Below are 18,355 nucleotides of genomic sequence, written 5' to 3'. Positions count from 1 at the left end.
GAGGACGGATCGCATTCAGACTGAGGAATCTCAGAGAGAACCAAAGCTCGGTCCAATTGGAAACGGACCGAGACCGCCTCCAATGATGGGTCCGAAAGCGGTTCCTGGTCCCGGACCAGGGTCCACTTGGATGTATTCAGACTGAAAATTTCTTCTGGATTGGGGGGGAAACGGACACTGGTTCATTTTAAGCGGACCAAATGTGTCCAGTCTGAATGCAACCTTAATTTTATATGTACAAAGTTTTGCAGTGCAAGCTTTCAAACAGTTTGCAGAGGAGTTTAACTTGTTTACCTAGTATACAGGTAAATGTATATGAGTATATACTATAAGCCCTCACCTCTAATATTCTACTGGGTTAGTGGAAAGGTCTTTCAAATGGTAAAGAGACAGACACTTCTACTTCTTATTCCCCAGTGCAACTTCCCATGGGACAGATACTTAGATCCACTCATCCTGTTTGTGAGAACATTTTAAAAACAAGGATGGTAAATGGGTTTGAAGAAAAAGAAAAGGTAGAACTGAAGTTCTACAAAAAGAAACCGACCTGAACTGCAGCCTGGGGATCAGGTGATCCTCAAAAGGGGGAACTCAGAAAGCAGCTGTTCTCAATGACATTTAACCAAGAACATCCAACATTTAGATAGATCGAATTGTTCTGAGAGGGAGCAGAAGCTTTCTGAAAAAAATCAAGCACAGAATCTTCTCTGACTGAACCAGGCCAGCTGACTCTTGTCAATCGATTACCTTGAACATCCGATCTAGTGCACAATCCAGGCCTGAGAAAATCATCAAGACAAAAGAAAGGACCACAGAGACATAGTGCATAGATTGGAGGCTGGTTTAATGCTGAACTAAGTTAACGTTAGCCGTCACACACCCAGGTGTAAGAAATGTATCCTCTGCATTTGACCCCACTCCCTGGGGGAGCGATGAGCTGCAGACACATTTGGTGCTTTAACCTCCCAATCCAACCCCTTTATGCTGAGTGTCCAGCAGGGAGGGTCCTTGAACTCACGATCTTCCATGTCAGGGCGAACACTCTACCACATGACCACTGAGCTTGTTGTGTTGTATGGAAATGATGTGAATTGATATCATGCTTTCTTTACCAGCTGATTAGATGGGAGCATCCACAAAGCAGGAAGGTGATGCCAACAAATGGAGGTTTATCTGTTTTATGTTAGCTGTATGCTGGGTGTAACCGTCATTTTCAGAGAACCCCCACAAGGAACAAAACAGACTTAAGTCTGCATTCAAAGTTATACTTTGGTGAGAGAACCAGAGTTTTATGTCCAATTAAGTTGTCACCATCCAGAGTGGGAGAAATGTGTCCTTTGCAATGGAGGGAGCGGTGAGCTCAGGGACCACTTGGTATTTAACCCCCGATGCTGAATTCAAAGCAGGCTGTTGCATCATCTAAGGCATCTGCCTTTCAGGTGTTATTATCCAAAAGTTCCAAGAACTTAAAGTCTTGCCTGCTAAATAAATAGGCAATAGTTTTGGTTCATCGTTTATTCTTTAAGGATCATGTTCATTGATCTTACAGAAGGAAGAAACTTTCCATGAGGGCCTGCTGCATGTTCACACACCACAAGCATACAGTAACATCAACTTCATGATCACAGATTCTTCCTCCAGAGTCAAATGCATAAATACAAGTCAAGAATGTGAACAGTTCAAACAAATCTGTTGTGAGCATGTCACACGTGACAAACCAACAAGTCTGCATTTTATTCTTTTCCCTCTTTGGATATTCTTAGTTAAGCTGCTTTGGTTTTTGCTAAAACAGCACCAGTTGCAGGTGAAGAGGGAGGAGAGGGGCTTTTCAGTGGTAAAGGCTCCCCACAAGTCACTAAGGAGATGACGTTCTCCTTCTTAGGCAGCCAGAACGCCGGATAGAGAGGCTCCAGGAATTTAGCCTTGAACTCATGCAGGAGTGTCATGTTTTCATCCACTCCATAGAAAGCCAGCCGGCCCTGTGTGTAGTCCAAATAAACCCCAACTCGAGTGAACTTTTCCACGTTCAGCGGGGTCTCCACGTTGGAGTGCCAGGCAGAAAAGGTTCGTCCATTCCACTGGATACACCAGGAGAAGTCATTTCCTGTGATGCAGCTGCTGCTCGCGTCGCCCTTACGCTCAATACTTTTGTAGGTCAGGCCAATGTGCGTGCCCTCACCACTGATGTCTGCCTCAAAGTAGTGGCGGTTCAGGTAGAAGCTCTCCGAGGCCAAGACCTGCCGGCAGTGCTCGAATCGATCCGGTACGTCGGGGTAAGGGTGCTGCCAGGGGGTGGTGTTCGTCACCTTCTTGTTCTCCTCGGTCAGGCGGAGAAACGTGTGAGCTGTGTTGGGATCAAAACTCACCGGAGAGACGACTGCGGAGGATTTTCAGAGAAGAAAGCCACGTTAACACTTTCATCCTCAACAAGTTTTAAACTTCATCTAATTAAACACCAACGAAGGTTTGTCATTTGGAAAAAAACACATTTAAAGATGAAGGAAACTTCATTGTTTGAGACCCCAAAACAACTTTTCTTTTGTCAGAATAAAACACAAATTTATTTCTTCTACTTTTAAAGTCATACAAATCTATGAAAAACTTTTGTAACTGTTGGGTTTTTTAAGGATTGCCTGTTATCTTTGTAAATTGTACTTTGAAAACTGTAAATTGTTAGTTATTTAGTGTGTTTGTTCTCTGTCAGGAAGGCTTTAGGCAATGCTAATGACTAAAGCAGGATTTGGACAAACTAGGAATAGGTTTATATCAAAATATAGACCTTTGCATTAAATAACACTGCCTATTTTCTCTTTCACTCATTTCTACAGTGTGTACTTGTGACTTGGAAAATGTATAAAGGAACGATTATCATAATCTATGCAGCACTTTGCCTCTTTTTTGTGTATTTTTTGTGTTTTTGCTCTTCTTGTGACCATTTATATTGACCAATAAGGCGCTGTCTGATCACGATGCGTAAGCCTGTTGTGTAAAAGTTTGACATTGAGTCACTGTTGTAAAGCCTGCTGTAGGAGCTAAAAGCCTAGAAAATGATTAGCAAATTCTAGCACTTTGAGCTACTGAGATGTGTGACTCCAGACCTGGCTGACGTTTCCTGTACGACGGAGAGAAAAGTCTTTCACTAAATTCATTTGTTCCTTTATTATTGACATTGTTGAAAATGGATTTGACTTCTTTTAATTCGTTTCCTGCACCAGAGGTCAAAAACCTTTTCTCCTTCAGGCTGACGCTGACCTGTCTGAGATCAGTTGATCAATCTCAATTTATAATAGACAGCAAAAGATGACAACAGCGACATCTACAGGACATGTTCCTCAACACGGCTCCTACAAGCTACAAAATCCCTCGAGGATACATAAACTCTACTCAAGAGTGGTGCAAAACCCAGTGCCTAAATCTTCGAGTAATGCAAAATATTTAGTGTTTTTAGTCATATTTACGCAAGCATTTATAAAATATGTGAAAAGAGTTAAATAAAAATAACAGAATGCACTTTAGTCAAAGTAAAAACAGCCATAGTTCTTTTTTTTTTTTGAGTGAACGTGTGGAGACAACGACCATTTTGCCTCATCCTCACTGGAGTGTCGGCCCGTCCATGTTAACGTTAGAAAATCTTCGGAGGCTCCGCCCTGTTTTATCCTGCTTTGGGTCAGCAGATCAGCTGCTCCGAGGATGATGACGCGGGGGTGGGGGGGGTGTTATCTTGTGCCTTTTTGGGACACATTTTGACCTCCTTCTCTCTAACTTTAACACCTCGATGATGCAGTTGACTTTAAAAATGTCATCCTCGTTTCTAAGTGAGTTTCTTATTTATAGTTTTATTTCGTCAGTAAACTGACAAGTTTTCACGCTTATTTACTTGAATTTTGTTAAAATGCTTTATGAATGAATGCTGGTTGAAACAGAGACTCCTTGATCATTTTTCCCTTCAAGAGTCTCATTAAACGCCTCCATCCTGGAGATCTTGAGAACTTCCAAAGCAGCGGGACAACAAAGCACTTACATTTGAGGAAGTCCGCACGCGTTTTCGGGTCAGGGATGGACTTGTTGTGCTGAGATGCTACAATTGTCTTCACAGTTGTCTGAATAACCATTTCCTCTGAAAGGGAAGATGAAAGAACACATTAAAGTTTCTGTCCTTAATGCACACAAACAGTCATGTGCATTACACACAAGATAGAGTGGAGTTATGAGGACGCTGTTCAGCTCCACATGTTCTCCACATGTTAGCACATGTTAGCACATGCCCAGACGCCCAAAGAAGAGTCTGAAGAACTGAAACTTGCAACAAGCATCAACACGGTCTCATGCACATGTGCTCACCTTCATTACACGTGTCTTTGACCTTTTTAATGTAAGAAGACTCAAGCATGTCACACATCTTCTTTGTAGAGTCAACAATCACCCGGCTGAAGATCTTCAGACTGTCCATCAGTCCGATGTTGACCCCCGGCAGAGAGTAATCGGGGGCTTCCTTCTTCCAGTTTGCGTACTCCTAAAACACAACAGCAGCACCTGAGCGTTTGACATCTTTCTTTAGGCACATGATGTTTCCAAAGCACTTCTGACAACCTCAATGCTGCACTGCATTTTTCAGAACTTTGACCAAATTTCCAAAAAAAAGGGAAAATTCTGATTTTTCCAGACATCCTTCTAGTCAGGAATAAAGTTCAAACAAACATTTGTTTTTCATTTTCTTGGTGAATGCTAAAGTTTTCTAAGTTAATGTGTAAGTCGTATGTTTTCATGTGTCATACTTTTGATCTGTCAGGGTTTTTTCTCACTGTAATTCGCTGTTCTTGAATTGAAGTGCTGTTCATTTGGGAAACGAACCTGCTTGTTGGTTTTTATTTAATATACAGCGTTCCCCTGCGTACTCGCGTTTGCGGTGTCACGTATTCACGGGTCCCTTTCCCCTGCACATGTGGGGGGATACTGTACCCTCCTGAGAAGAAGCCCGTTCATGGTTTCATGTCTTCTCTAAGGGACATTTGTTTTTGGATTGTGTCCTTTGACTCGTTTAAAGTTCTCTACTAAGACCGGATGCTTAAATAAGGACATCCTGGCCTTTCCAATGACATGTCATGTGTTTTGGTGGGATACTGGGACGCTTGGTTTCCAAGGGAGATAAAATAGAGTCTACAGAGGCCATAAATGATGGGCTGCTTCTCAGGAGGCTATGCTGCAGCGAGGCCTGTCCTCTTCTTTCTAAACGTACTTGCAGGAAGTCCACGACATTTTTGTGCCTGGACAGTTTTTCCATCTGCTCCTGAGCCCTCTTCAGGTCTTTGCACCGTTGCTCCAGATGCACCCGGATTCCCTCGGCCTGCCGAAGCGCCTGCTTCTCCTCGCCCTCCAGGAACTCCTTCACCTCCCTCTTTGCCTTCTCCACCATGGCCTCCAGCTCCTTGAACTGCGACTCAATCACTTCTTGCACTTCCGTCACTGAGTGCTGTGAAAAACCACAGGCAGATAATGGAGCAGGGCCATGTGCAGACCGATGAAACGTAGCTTCTGTCACGTCACAACCACCAGGGGAACTGCTGTTTCAGTGACACAGCAAACCTCAGGAGGTTAAGCCTGAAGGCTTGTTGAGACAATCAAAGCTGCTCGCTGAATTGCTGTGACTCATTTCAGTTACTCAAGTTTGTCTACCTCAATAGAAACCGTGTTGACCTGGAGTTTGTTGATGGCACTCTCTGCCGTCGCCACGGTCTGGACCATATCTGCCTGCTTCCCCTTCAGTTCTTCCTGTGGTCATAACAAGGAGAAGAGGATTTGGACAAGACATCCACACAGACATCTTTCATGCTAAAAAGGACACATGCGAACATTTGAAGCATTTCACGACCATAAAAATAAATAACTCTTGTCTGAATTCCTCCAGCAAGTCCAGGCGACTCCAGAGTTTCAACACTTCTTGTTCTTTCAGACTACAGCAAAGAAAACAGAGCTCCTTTGGCAGCTTATTTATATAATATTAAGAGGTTTTGTTGGTAGAAGATGGAAAATTCATTTTTCTATAGACTCAGGATCAAAGGAACAGCACACCGACGGTCAGCTTCAGCTGGCTCCCAGAAATTTAGATTTTTATTTTGTTTCACTTAAGAAATGCACCAAAGTAGAACGCAACGGCACTGCAGCATTTTCAGAGATCAAAAAGAAAAGATTAGATGGAATGTGGAACAAATGCTGCTTCTGAAGTGCTAGATAACATAACTATGTTATAGAGGAAGCGCTGACAAAAACCTTCTGTTGTTTCCTCTCCTCGGGCTTTCAGGGAACTCGACCTTTTAGTTCAAAGTCGGTTTTTAAACCCTTAAAATAAAAATAAAAGAACTAAGTTTAATTGACTTCTTTTGTTTTTCAGAATGGCTTTAAGCCTTTACACACACACAGAAACACACGCACACATACGCACACACACAAACACACTTCAGGAATTCTACATCCCGGTCCCAAGTCTGGATAAATGGAGAAAGTTTTTTCAGAATAGTCGTCATGTAAAACAAAAACAAAAAAGAAAAAAACCATCAGCTTAATCCCAAACAGAACATTCATTCCTCAGGGTGGGGTGGGCGAGCAACAACCAGCCCCGGTGGTGTCGCCCTAAAGGGTGGAAGGAGGAGAGGAGGAAGGCCTGTTTGTAATCAGAGAGAAAGAGAGATATAAGAGTAAAGGGGAAGAAGTTTTAATGTAGAGACTTTGACATGAAAACCTGAGAGCTGATGGACACGATGGAAGTGGAGGTGATAAGTCTGAGGCTGGAAGCTGAAGGTGTGACGTGTAACGTGGTCAGAGGTTATGACCCCCCCAGGTAAAATGTGAACTAGAGGAGAAGGAAAAGTTCTGGAGGGCGATGGCTGAGGAGAGAGTGATGATTGGAGCAGACTTTAACAGAGGAGACGAGGAAGTGATGAAGACGTTTGGGGTTCAGGACAGGCAGAAGGACATGCTAAGTCTTTACTTCCTGTCTCACAACAGAGGATTCACTTCCAGATTTTAATAATGTATTTTATCCTTAAAAAGGAAGCAAAAAGCTCCTGGATTGACTCCAGTTTCCTGAAAAGAATTGTCAGGTTAGCGCACTTGCCTCTATCTGCCTTCGAGCCTCCACCACCGGCAGGATGTTGTGGCCCTTGTGATTTTCCGTCACACAGTCTTTGCAGATGCAACAGGTCTCAGCTGAGCAGAAGAGGTCCAGGGGCCACTTGTGGCTCTCACAAGTCCGCCTCTCAATGTCTCTGAGTGGTTCCAGAAGCCGGTGGTTCTGAAACTTTGGGTTCTCCAGGTGAGGCCGGAGGTGGGCCTCGCAGTAGGAAACAAGGCAGGTGAGGCAGGACTTGACAGCCCTGCGAGGATTTTCGATACAGGAATCACAAACCACATCGTCGGGGCCCAAAGGTTCCTCCTTCCCCTCCTCTGTCTGAGGTCCTTTCTCCTGCTTTCCCTCCTTAGGCTTCTGGAGATCCTCAGACTCTTTCAGGTCCTCTTGGATCTTGAGTTCCTCTGGAACTTTCGGCTCCTGGCTTTGCTTCTTGTCGCTTTTCATGTCAGGACCTTGTGCCATCTTGTTCAGATCAGCAGGTCCAGCTTTGACAGGACTCACTTTGGGTTCAGGCTTCACAGAGTCTTTGTTTGAGTCTCCACAGGCGGGTGACTGCTGTTTGGAGACACTTTCTACCTTCCCTGGGTCTGCCATGCTCCCACCCAGCTCGTCTCTGCCTCCACTTTCTTAAGCTCTCTGCTTCAAACTGGCTGAGCAGCATTGTTCAGCCAGCAGTTCCTGGATCACAAGGAGGAACCTGAGAGGCCACACCTTCATGTCAGCACGCACAACCGCAGAAGAGAGGGCGGGGCTCAGAGAGCAAACACACAAACGAGTGAAACTATCTGCAATCCCTGTGGCTGCTGTTTGTCTCTGCACTCTTCCTTTGAGGCGGTGCTCAAGTCAGACTGCTGCCTCCAAGTGGAAGGGATTGAACCTGCAGCCTCAGGTTTGTATTCTACACTCATATTTCTGAAATGTAGGCTGTTTCATATTTAAAAAAATAAAAGTCTCCACCAAAGGGATTTTTATCCTTCAACACCGCTCACTCTGTCACTTAATTAAATGATAAAGAAGATGTTTTACTTTTAATCTTTTATCTTTTAACTTGTCCTGTCCAACAGCTGAGCAGACAGATGAGAGCTGAAAGCCTCTTGTGTTGGAGATATTTTACTGTTACAATATGAGGTTATGAAACATTTGATACACCAGGTGTATATTTAAATAAACCCCTTTTGTAATTTAGGCTAAACGTTATGGATCTTACTCATATCTGTAACGGTGTTTTGTTGGACTGGACGGAAAAGAAAAGAAGGGAAGAGGAGAGAGGGACGCCCGGGGCGGGGGCGGGGGGGTTAAAGAGGAAGGGGGTAAAACCATGAAGCATAGAAAGAAATGGTATTTGACATTTGTTTTTCAAAAAGTTCTCAAAATTCAATTAGAAATATGTGATTTCTAATTAACAGAAATGTTTTTTCATTTTCACAATGTGACTGCATCAAATGACTCAAAAATAAAAATCAATCCTTCAAAATGCTTTTTTTTTGTTTAGAACTTGTGTTTCCTTTATTTGATCTATAACCTTCCTCTTCTGTTTTAAATCTGCCCCATCAGGAAACTGAGGAAGTGTCAAATAAAAAAAGAAACAATATAATCAAAAACTTCTCTTTGGTCACAAAGTTTTGTTGACGTAAATATCTTACACCCGTTGAAGGTGTGACACACATTTGCTGCTGCGGTTAGTGGACTTCTAACACGTCTTCAGGTAATAGAAACCACTTTTGTGTGTCAACACTTATAACACAACAGCAACAAACTTCAATTTGAACAACCAATATGCAAATGAATGACCTTTTAGAATGAATCTAACTCAGGACACAAAAGAGAAATTTCCTGAAGACCTGAATGAACTAATTTTGGGTCTTCTTGTTTTTATCATCTTAAAAACATTGCCAAACTGAGTCCAGTTGTGTCGCGTTCCGAGATGGAGATGAAGTTTGTCGTTTTTCTAAGAAACCCGATCTAAATGCCGTGTTTCTGTTCAGATGCACCACAGTGAAGAAACCGTCAAGTTAAACAGCTTTTATTTGGTTTGTTTTGCCCTGGGCTGCAACAATGTGAAAATTGAAGATAGCATACAGTGATACAGTCACAGTGCTTTGCTCTATTGCGTCGCTGGAATTTAGAAAATCTCAACACAAAAGGTCCCCGACGTGTCTGCAGATTCCTGGAAAAAAAGTGCAAGAAATGTCCAACAGCTCTGGAAGCGCTGACAAAAACGTGATGAACGTCCCACAAGAGTAAGATTTTCCAGGGAGTGTTGTGTTTGTGTTCTAGTGTCGTCATGAGAGAGTAACACTCAGTTTGACTCGCCCTGTTTTAACTTTCTACAGCCACGATTGTGAAAACTAGACTCTATTTAAAATGACTGAAGATAACAACATCCGACAGTTTGTTTCCACGCCTCTTCTTGAGGTTGTGGCATCCTGTGCTGTCAATGTAAATATAAACCTTCCTGAGATTATGCTATGAGAAAAATCAGGAGAGAAAAGGTTTTTGTTCATTAAGCTGCAGACACGTTTTCTTTTCTATTAACAGTCGCATCACATTAAACGTACCACTTTTGTCTCATTTGAGTGGTAATTGATCAAAAGTAGAAATCATTTTGATAAATACACACAAAAAAGTTCACTTTAGGTTTTCGTATTGCTTGTTGAAACTTACAGCTGATGTGTAAAAACGTATAATTTATTGCAAAGGGGAGTGTTTCAAGTTTAAAGGTATTTTAAAGACAGAGATCCTCGTCAGTCCTTCATCACTGTACCCCCACCAGCTCTGTGATGGGGGGTGCAAACACCATCAGTTCCTGGTATCTCTGGAAGAACAGGTGCAAGCGCGACAGGTAGCGGTCCTCCTGATAGGGAAGCTGCTTTTCAGTGAGATACTTGGAGACAACAGGCTTCACCTGGAGGAACCAACATGTGGAAACAGTTCAGTTAACGTGGAGTAAAATGAAGAACAGTGGAGAAACAGCAGAAGACATCATTGGGATGGACATCAATGGATGAAACAGCCTCAGCCTATGACCTTAACAATCCTGAAAATGTCCTGTTGTCCTGGAGAACAGAATCCTGTCCTGACTTTGAGAGTAGAGATTCAAAAGTAGTTGTGGACCAAGTTTTAACTATTGGAACACAAACTAATCCTGAACTTTATCAGAACGAAGATCATTGATAATTAAGCAGAAACATGGCCCCATCTGACCCCAGGACCGCTTCTATTGCTTCTTCTGACTCAACAAACGTCTGTGGCTTCTTTCTATTTAAGCAAGGTCCAGGCTTTTATTTTGAAAGTGAAACACTAACAAGACTGTACTGCAGATCTGTTGTGCTGTTCACATTGACTGTATCAGAAAAATGGACTGAGCCAGTGTGACATCATCCAAGGAAAACGCCTTACTTACGGCTTCAACCAAACAAGGTCGACTCAGTGGCTATTTTTCCGCGATACGGAGCCAGCGTTTGGAGCCAGGCGAGGTTAGTAAGCAGTGATTGGTCCGAGTCGGCCTGGATCCACGTTTCTATGGCGACTGCTGTCACCAATCAGGAGTGAGCTTGTTGGAATGCCAAACCCCATCCATTTCAGAGAATTTGTCAATCAAACATTTCAAACGTTGGATGTGGGGGCCAGCAGGCATCACATGCTGATTGGTTAATTTATAATGTGAGTAACTTGAACCACAGAAAAAGTATCGTAAAAAAAAGCATTACCAAAAGGATGTTAAAAAAGGCCAGATTGGTTCTTCTGACCACTAGAATGACTGAGGAACAGCTGATTTTTTTCTCTATAGACGTCTACGGGATTTTGTTTTCTTGGAGCCAGCGGGTACTTCCTGTTTGGGGGGAGGGGTCACTCAGTCCAGTTCTCATATGATGACAGTGAACTGAGACTGAGATCGGTTTTCCCGTATGTAAACTAAACAACCATATTTGAAATGACGCCCCAAAGTTCATGAAGAGGACCGACCTTTAGGCACATGTTGTCTGACAGAAAGGGGAAGAGATGATGCTCCACGTGGCAGTTAATCAGCGAGTGTCCAAACGTCCAGTCCAGGAGAAGGTTACGGGGCAGGTTCAGCACGCCGTGGGTCATCTGGTGAATCCTTTTCGGTCGGCGTGTGGAAGAGAACATTGGCAAACCGATGTGCTGCACGGAGAGAATCACAATCGTTAGTGATTCCTGCGTCAACTACATCATTTGAACCTGATCTGTGCGCCGTTTACGTGATATAAAAGTTCTACATTGGTGGTTCATGCATGAAAAGTCTGTTAGACAGACGTGTAACGGTCGTGGAAAGACACACATTTGTGTATGTATCTCACAAAAATCCCACACAATTGCACAAGATTTACATATTAATTGAATCGGTTAGTTCAAAAGGGGCCCAAGTCCACAATCTTTTCAAAATAGAGATATTATATGTTCTATGGTCTTCAAGGAAAAAGCTATCTGATTATGTGCAATAAAGTCCCAAGTCTGTTGTAATGTATTGACTATGCTTGACATTTAAAATGAATTAAGTGCAAAATTCCTGGACTTGGGCCTCTTTTGCATGGGTTTAGATTTATCCCATAGATGGCAGCATTAGTTATCCAATATGGCAGTGCCCCTGTTTAATTCAAGAAGGGCCCAAGTCCAGAGACTTTAGTTTGCTAGTCCTCTGAAATGATAAAAGTGAGGTGCTTCATATTATAGCATTTGTAAGCTGGGTAAAGTATTAATAATTTGGTGTAGCCTCCCTTTAAGCTCTGTAATTAGAAATATTCCCTGGAAAAACAAACCTCTTGGACTTGGGCCCCTTTTGAACTAACCGATTCAATTGTGTATAAACAACATGAAATATGTGTAAACTACGTATTTCTCAACGGAATTCCACCGTAAAGACCCGTCGGTTGAAAGGGCAGCGTTGGCTTTTCTTTCTGTTGCTCATTGACAGTGGCTTCTCTTTAAAACCCTAACAAGGTCCCATAGTATAGTAGGTCTTGCCCCAAAGCTAGTCCCTTTTGGAAGAATATTAACCAGATTATAACCAAGGCCCTGGGCTACATCATACCAAAGATCTGGGCAATATATCTGAAAATGTACTGAAAAATAACCGATATTTAGTCCAAAAGTTTCTCCCCGCAGGAAACAATCACAAGACAAAGGTACAAGACAGATTCACCAACACAGCAGAATGGGAACAATGGTGGAATTGTTGAACTATAGCATAAGAACTCAAGAAGGTCTTTGATAAGAAAGATGGGAGAAATGGCCATTATAAGGATTTATACATGGATAATGTTGGAAAAACCTGTGGAGCAGAGGCATTCAAAGGTATTTCTTACTTTTTTTGTTTTGCTTTGTAAACCTATTTTACTGTTGTATGTTTCAACTGTGTGTTTAAAGTGCAATACAAAGCAAGTAAGAAAAAAAAAACGAAAAAGGAAAATGTTGTGAAACATTCCAAAGTTCAGTGGGCTTTTTGTAATATCAACCAAAGGGTTAACTGGGCCTCAAAGGTCCGAGCTCAGCGGAGGGGGGAACTGGGACATCAGCCAACAACAGCACCACGGGACCCAGGAGAGAGGGTCTCAGGCCCAGCACCTCCTGTCTGAACAAACACTCTGCCCTGTTAGACCACGCAACGAACCTGAGCTTTATGATCCAACAATGCACAATGACCTGCAGGAACCTTTCTCACATGAATGAGTCCTTTCATCCCTTTATTCAACAAAGTGGAACAAAGCTGCTTTCAGGCCAAGTTTCTCAGAGTTCTGTTACAGAACTCACTCTTCCCATAGTGTGGCACCAAATGAACCCAGACTAAGTTGTGGCAGGTGATAAATGCATGAAAGATAAACCTCTTCGCCCAGAGCTGGGGCCTTTCTGAGCCAAAGAAACCCAAAGTCTTAGATGACCAGACAGATTCTCACCTGGAAAATGTTGACGTGGATGAACGGCACCGAGAACATGGCTCTGCACACCAGCATGCAGAACAGCGCGCTGTGCGTTGACCGGAACCCAGAGATGTTGGTCAGCAGCCAGTACTGCGAGTACAGACCCAGAGTTATGTTCAGCACCGTCCTCACGAGCAGAGCCAGAGAGCGACCTTTGACCTGAGCTTCAGAGCAGAGGAGCAGGGAGGGAGGAAGGTGAGAAACAAGTCAGACCCCAGCCAACACGAGGAGGGAGAGATTAACACATGACAGGCATCTCACCGAGGGCAACCAGCGGGGTAATGATGGGCACGGCGAGGGGAGCTACAAAGAGGTAGAGCGTGCGGGACAGGGAGGGGACCTTCCACACGCTGGAGTCTCCCAGTCCAATGATGTTAGTGTGAGCATGGTGCATCTTGATGTGGCCCTGGACGCCAGCCTGGGCTGAGAAGGAGCCGCAGATCTGAGTGGAATGACAGAGGAAGCCCGTTCTTTTAAAGACAACAACCAGAGCACCATCATGAGTCAGCACAGTCTACATACAGGACATTACTTTTTATGTTGTGCTGTCTGACAAGCTGAGGCCCAAAATAAAGGCCTCGCTTTGTAAAGTGCAGCAGGTTCTAAAGAAAAGCACTAAAGTGTGCCAGTCGCTTCAAACATGTGTTTGACAGAATCTGTAGACATTACTGTTGCAATGTTACTGCTGACAGCTTTCAGTCCAAACACATGGTTGGAGGTCCTGACTATTTCTTTTTATCTCTGAGGTCATATTATGAATATTCTTCCACAGAAAAACTCTCAATATTTGCATCTTTGGAGGGTACATCAGGTGGACTTTTTCTGACCTGTAGTTATAGAACTTAAACAATATGGAGTTATTTCAGTCTCAATAATCAGAAATGCACACAATAACTAATCACTAATAATAATAACTAATAATAAATAATCTCATAGAGGAGAAATTCACCCAATAAAGTCACAGTTTGAAGTAAAGTGGTTATTTCTATTCTAAAGACGGGTTGACATGAGGATGTGGGCGGTTCCCCTTTTTCTCCAGTTCAGATGGTTGTGAGCCGCCTACCTTTCTGTCTGTCTGTCTGTCTGACTGCCTGTCTGCCTACCCGTCTATCTGTCTACCTGATTGCCTGCCTGCCTACCTGTATGTCTTTTTGTGTGACTGTTTGTCTATCGGTCTGTCAGTCTGTTTGTCCGTCTGTCTACCTGTCTGTCTATCTGTCTGACTGCCTGTCTGTCTGTCTGTCTTTTTGTCTGTCTGCCTGCCTGCCTGTCTGTCTGTCTGTCTGCCTGTCTGTCTGCCTGTCTGCCTGCCTGCCTACCCGTCTATCCGCCTACCTGTATGTATTTTTGTGTGACTGTTTGTCTGTCTCTTTGACTGCCTGACTGCCTGCCTGCCTGCCTGTCTGTCTGTCTGTCTGTCTGCCTGTCTGTCTGCCTGTCTGCCTGCCTGTCTGCCTGCCTGCCTACACGTCTATCCGCCTACCTGTATGTATTTTTGTGTGACTGTTTGTCTGTCTCTTTGACTGCCTGACTGCCTGCCTGCCTGCCTGCCTGTCTGTCTGTCTGTCTGTCTGTCTGTCTGTCTGTCTGTCTGTCTGCCTGCCTGCCTGCCTGCCTGCCTGCCTGCCTGCCTGCCTACCCGTCTATCCGCCTACCTGTATGTATTTTTGTGTGACTGTTTGTCTGTCTCTTTGACTGCCTGACTGCCTGCCTGCCTGCCTGTCTGTCTGTCTGTCTGTCTGTCTGTCTGTCTGTCTGTCTGTCTGCCTGCCTGCCTGTCTGCCTGCCTGTCTGCCTGCCTGCCTACCCCTCTATCCGCCTACCTGTATGTATTTTTGTGTGACTGTTTGTCTGTCTCTTTGACTGCCTGCCTGCCTGCCTGTCTGTCTGTCTGTCTGTCTGTCTGCCTGCCTGCCTGCCTGCCTGCCTGCCTGTCTGCCTGCCTGTCTGCCTGCCTGCCTACCCGTCTATCCGCCTACCTGTATGTATTTTTGTGTGACTGTCTGTCTTTCTGTCTCCAGAAGTGACCTTCTGAGTGGCTCTCAGTGCAGAAATCAGATTTGACCCATGCATGGAAATGACTCTGCGGTTCTATACAGAACCATGCATGTAACAAAACCCGCCTACAGGTTACAGCCTCTGAGTGAGTCCGCCACCTTTACGTCTTCATCAGCAGTTCTCTTTTCTTCATTCGGTACCTCAATGAAAAAGATGGCCCAGAATTTCCCCCACGCCTGGGACTCGCTCAGTGCCCCGTGGCTGGCCAGGTGGGTTCCTTTGACGGTGATCACAGCGTGAGCCACGCCCATCAGCAGCACGCCCGCCAAAAGCCACAGCAGCCGCGAGGATCCCAGCAGCAGGAAGGCTGCCCAGACACAAAAGGTTAGTGAGACCTTCCTGCAACCCTGCCAACAGTTTTATCACTGATCCTACAACGAGGACGTCCTTTCAGAATGAGTAAAAGCACCACAAAAGTAATGCGATTACAACAATTTTGAACTTGAAGTAAAAAAAAGCTGTTTGGCTCTATGATAGAGCACAAAAGGCTCATCATTAAGATGCTCTGAACAACAAAGACAGAGATTTAAATGAGTCTGGATTCAACTTACAAGGTTGTTTCAATTACGTTTGGGATTTCATGGAGCTTCTGAGAGAAAAATGGAAAAAGCAAAGAACCTTTCAACAGTCGACCAAAAGGAATAGGGCAACACGCGCAGAAGAAAAAAAAGGATCATTTAATCGATGTGATGGTTTGATAATAAGATAGAGCAAAGAGATCTGCAGGTCCTGAGGTTAAATGTTCTGAGAGCTGAAAGGATTGGAAAGGGAACACGATGAAAGGTGCAACTGAAGCAAAACTTTAGAAAAAGGTCTGATGCTTTTTCCCAGTTATCAGTCAAATATGGAGGTGGTGGCAGTGTCATGGTAGGGGTCAGAACAAGTTGTCATGAAGGTTGTAAAATACAAAGAAAGGCATCAGATCAATAAAAAGAGCCGCTAGGGCCATTTACGTGATCTAAAGGTACATGCATGAAAAGTCTGTTAGACAAACGAGGGACGGTCGTGGAAAGACACACATTTGTGTACGGATCTCACAAAAAACCCGCACAATTGCAAAAGATTTACGTAAGAATTGCGTATAAACTACATAAAATACGCGTAGACTGCGTATTTCTCATCTGAACAAAACTGAATTCACGTAAAAACCTGTCGGCCAAAAATCGTCGATGGACGTCTGAGCACATCGAAGAACACAAGAAACACGTATGAATGACGTAGATCACGTCTTTATCACAAAAGACCACACCAAAATGTGCAAAATGTGTGTAGCGGCTGTGTGACACGGCGTTCAGTGACACGACGGGGAGATGAAAAGAAATGTCACCAATGAATCAAACTACACAAGCTACAACTTCCAGAAAAATTGCATGAATGGGATTAAATCTAAACCTTTTTGAACGACTCCTGGCTGCAGGGATCATTTTTGGATGAAGAATTTGAGGCAGGATGAGAATTAACATCTGAATTTTGGGGTTTTATTGTCAGACATCCCTAAAAAATCTCTCAAACGGTAGATTTTGTTCCACAAGGTGAGAGACAATTGCTTCAGATGAATTAAAAAGCACAATAGCAAACAGAGAAAAAGAGAAGAGACCCGTTTTTACAGACACATCATGGCTGTCTGCATCTGGAAGCCAGGACGTCCTGATGAGCAGGAAGGTGAAGCACAGAGGGAAATGGGAGCTGACACTGGAGGCGGCTGTGCTGCGTGTATCTGACACCTCTTCATCTCACACTCTTCATCTCACTGCTGCATGACCGAGCCTGAGTGTCCATGTTGCAGAGCTGCTCAGCTTTACTGATGATGAAATATTTACATTTTTGTAGTTGACTTTTGTTTTCAGGGTTTAGTTTCTTACTGTTAGCTTAAGCAAACACAGCATAAGACAAACGTTGACAGAAGATTCTGAAGGACTTTCTGATGCTTGAGTGACAGAGTCAAGTTCCCCATCAGACAGCTGGGGCTAACAACAGTGAGAGGAAGTTTTTTTCTTACCCAGAGGCAAACAGAGGAAAGCTGCTGCTAAGATGCAGCAGTCCACTCCCCTCCTCTCCCACCAGCTGCTCTCCTTCACCAGGTTCTGCACCAGCCGGGTCAGCTCCATCATCATGGACTCCTTCTCCGCCTTTTCTCCTCCTGCGGCTTCGTTCCTTCCCACAGAATCCCCTCTTCCCTCTGCGTCACCTCCTGCTCCATCGTCCTGCTGAGTCGGTACCCGCTGCATGCTGACAGCCGGCTCAGAAACAAGGCAGCGTGCCAGAGAGGCCGGCTGTGAACGCTGCACCATCGGCTCCAAAGTCAGCACTGCAGGACTCTCGTTTGTGATCGTTGCCGGATAAGCACGGCCCCTTCCTGACGCCTCCAGACCTCTGCAGAGATCCTCCTTCATCTCGTGTCAGCTGATCGTCCTGCAGACTTTGCTGCCAAACCGCCTGAACTCTCTGGAAATGATGGATCCAGGAGTCGTCATCAGTCCTCTCTGGTGTCTCATGCATTCTGCATGTCAGTCTCCTTCTCTTTGTGTGGGCTCCTCCCCTTCCCTGATGCTAACCTTGGGAAATGTCCTGAGAAGAGAGAGGGAGCGTCTTTAACCTGCGGCTGTTGGGGTTTCTGTAAAAAGTGTCCTTTACTCGACGCTGCATCAGCTTTTCTGCAGGCGGTCAGGCGCATCATTTCACAGTAAAACAAGCCTGTGGTAGTTTAAGAGTACAATCTGCTGTAGACCTGTGGGTTCATTAATAGCTGGAAGGTTTTCCTAATGCATCAAAAAGTAAACAAAAAAGACAAAACTAAGGCTGGAAAGAATAAAACCTAAAATAACCATTGATGAAAATCTCAAGATACAAACAACAGTGGCAGAAACAGGACCTTAATGGTGGTTAAAGTTTTCATGTTTCTGTGAACCTCACACCTTTCAGGTTATGCAAAAAAACAAAAACAAAAAAGGAATTTTCATTTTATTAAATGTTGTTTCTTTTATGGATACATGTTCAGAAGCTGACAGTCGTGCATGCAGGTACAGGTGCTGACACGCGCTGAAACCAAAGGTGATGGGAAGCAACCGGAGCCTGCAGTGCTACAGGACACCCTGTAACCTCTGCACGACATGCTGCTGCCTCACTGTGACCACGGCTCGACGTCTGCGGCTGCTCCTCAACCACGACGAGGAGTTGAGGAGTTTCATAACGATTGCGGAAAAAAGCTAAATAAAGGAATGCAGAAACGTTA

General features: G+C 44.2%; 2 protein-coding genes across 3 annotated transcripts; both read right to left on the bottom strand.

Annotated features, from left to right (window-relative positions):
* Nucleotides 1-1,500: 1,500 nt before the first annotated feature.
* Nucleotides 1,501-7,940, bottom strand: trim16 (tripartite motif containing 16). The gene is made up of 6 exons (XM_078937619.1): nucleotides 7,108-7,940; nucleotides 5,674-5,765; nucleotides 5,237-5,470; nucleotides 4,342-4,513; nucleotides 4,022-4,117; nucleotides 1,501-2,377 (listed from the first exon to the last, which is right to left on the bottom strand). Exons 1-6 carry the CDS (start codon nucleotides 7,718-7,720, stop codon nucleotides 1,764-1,766), a joined length of 1,821 nt encoding a protein of 606 aa, XP_078793745.1. The 5' UTR covers nucleotides 7,721-7,940; the 3' UTR covers nucleotides 1,501-1,763.
* Nucleotides 7,941-9,133: 1,193 nt separating this feature from the next.
* Nucleotides 9,134-18,208, bottom strand: fads6 (fatty acid desaturase 6). Of its 2 annotated transcripts, XM_078937620.1 has the most exons (7): nucleotides 17,284-18,208; nucleotides 17,123-17,253; nucleotides 15,264-15,430; nucleotides 13,327-13,507; nucleotides 13,042-13,229; nucleotides 11,093-11,272; nucleotides 9,134-10,031 (listed from the first exon to the last, which is right to left on the bottom strand). In XM_078937620.1, exons 1-7 carry the CDS (start codon nucleotides 17,514-17,516, stop codon nucleotides 9,882-9,884), a joined length of 1,230 nt encoding a protein of 409 aa, XP_078793746.1. In that variant the 5' UTR covers nucleotides 17,517-18,208; the 3' UTR covers nucleotides 9,134-9,881. The 2 variants fall into 2 exon arrangements, with proteins under 2 accessions (XP_078793746.1, XP_023805434.1); XM_023949666.2 differs by having other exon boundaries at nucleotides 17,123-18,208.
* Nucleotides 18,209-18,355: the final 147 nt, after the last annotated feature.

Source organism: Oryzias latipes, chromosome 19 (assembly GCF_053564925.1).
Source record: "Oryzias latipes strain Hd-rR chromosome 19, Olatipes_Hd-rR_3.1".
Lineage (NCBI taxonomy): Eukaryota > Metazoa > Chordata > Actinopteri > Beloniformes > Adrianichthyidae > Oryzias > Oryzias latipes.
This window is presented reverse-complemented; position numbering and strand designations above follow the sequence as displayed.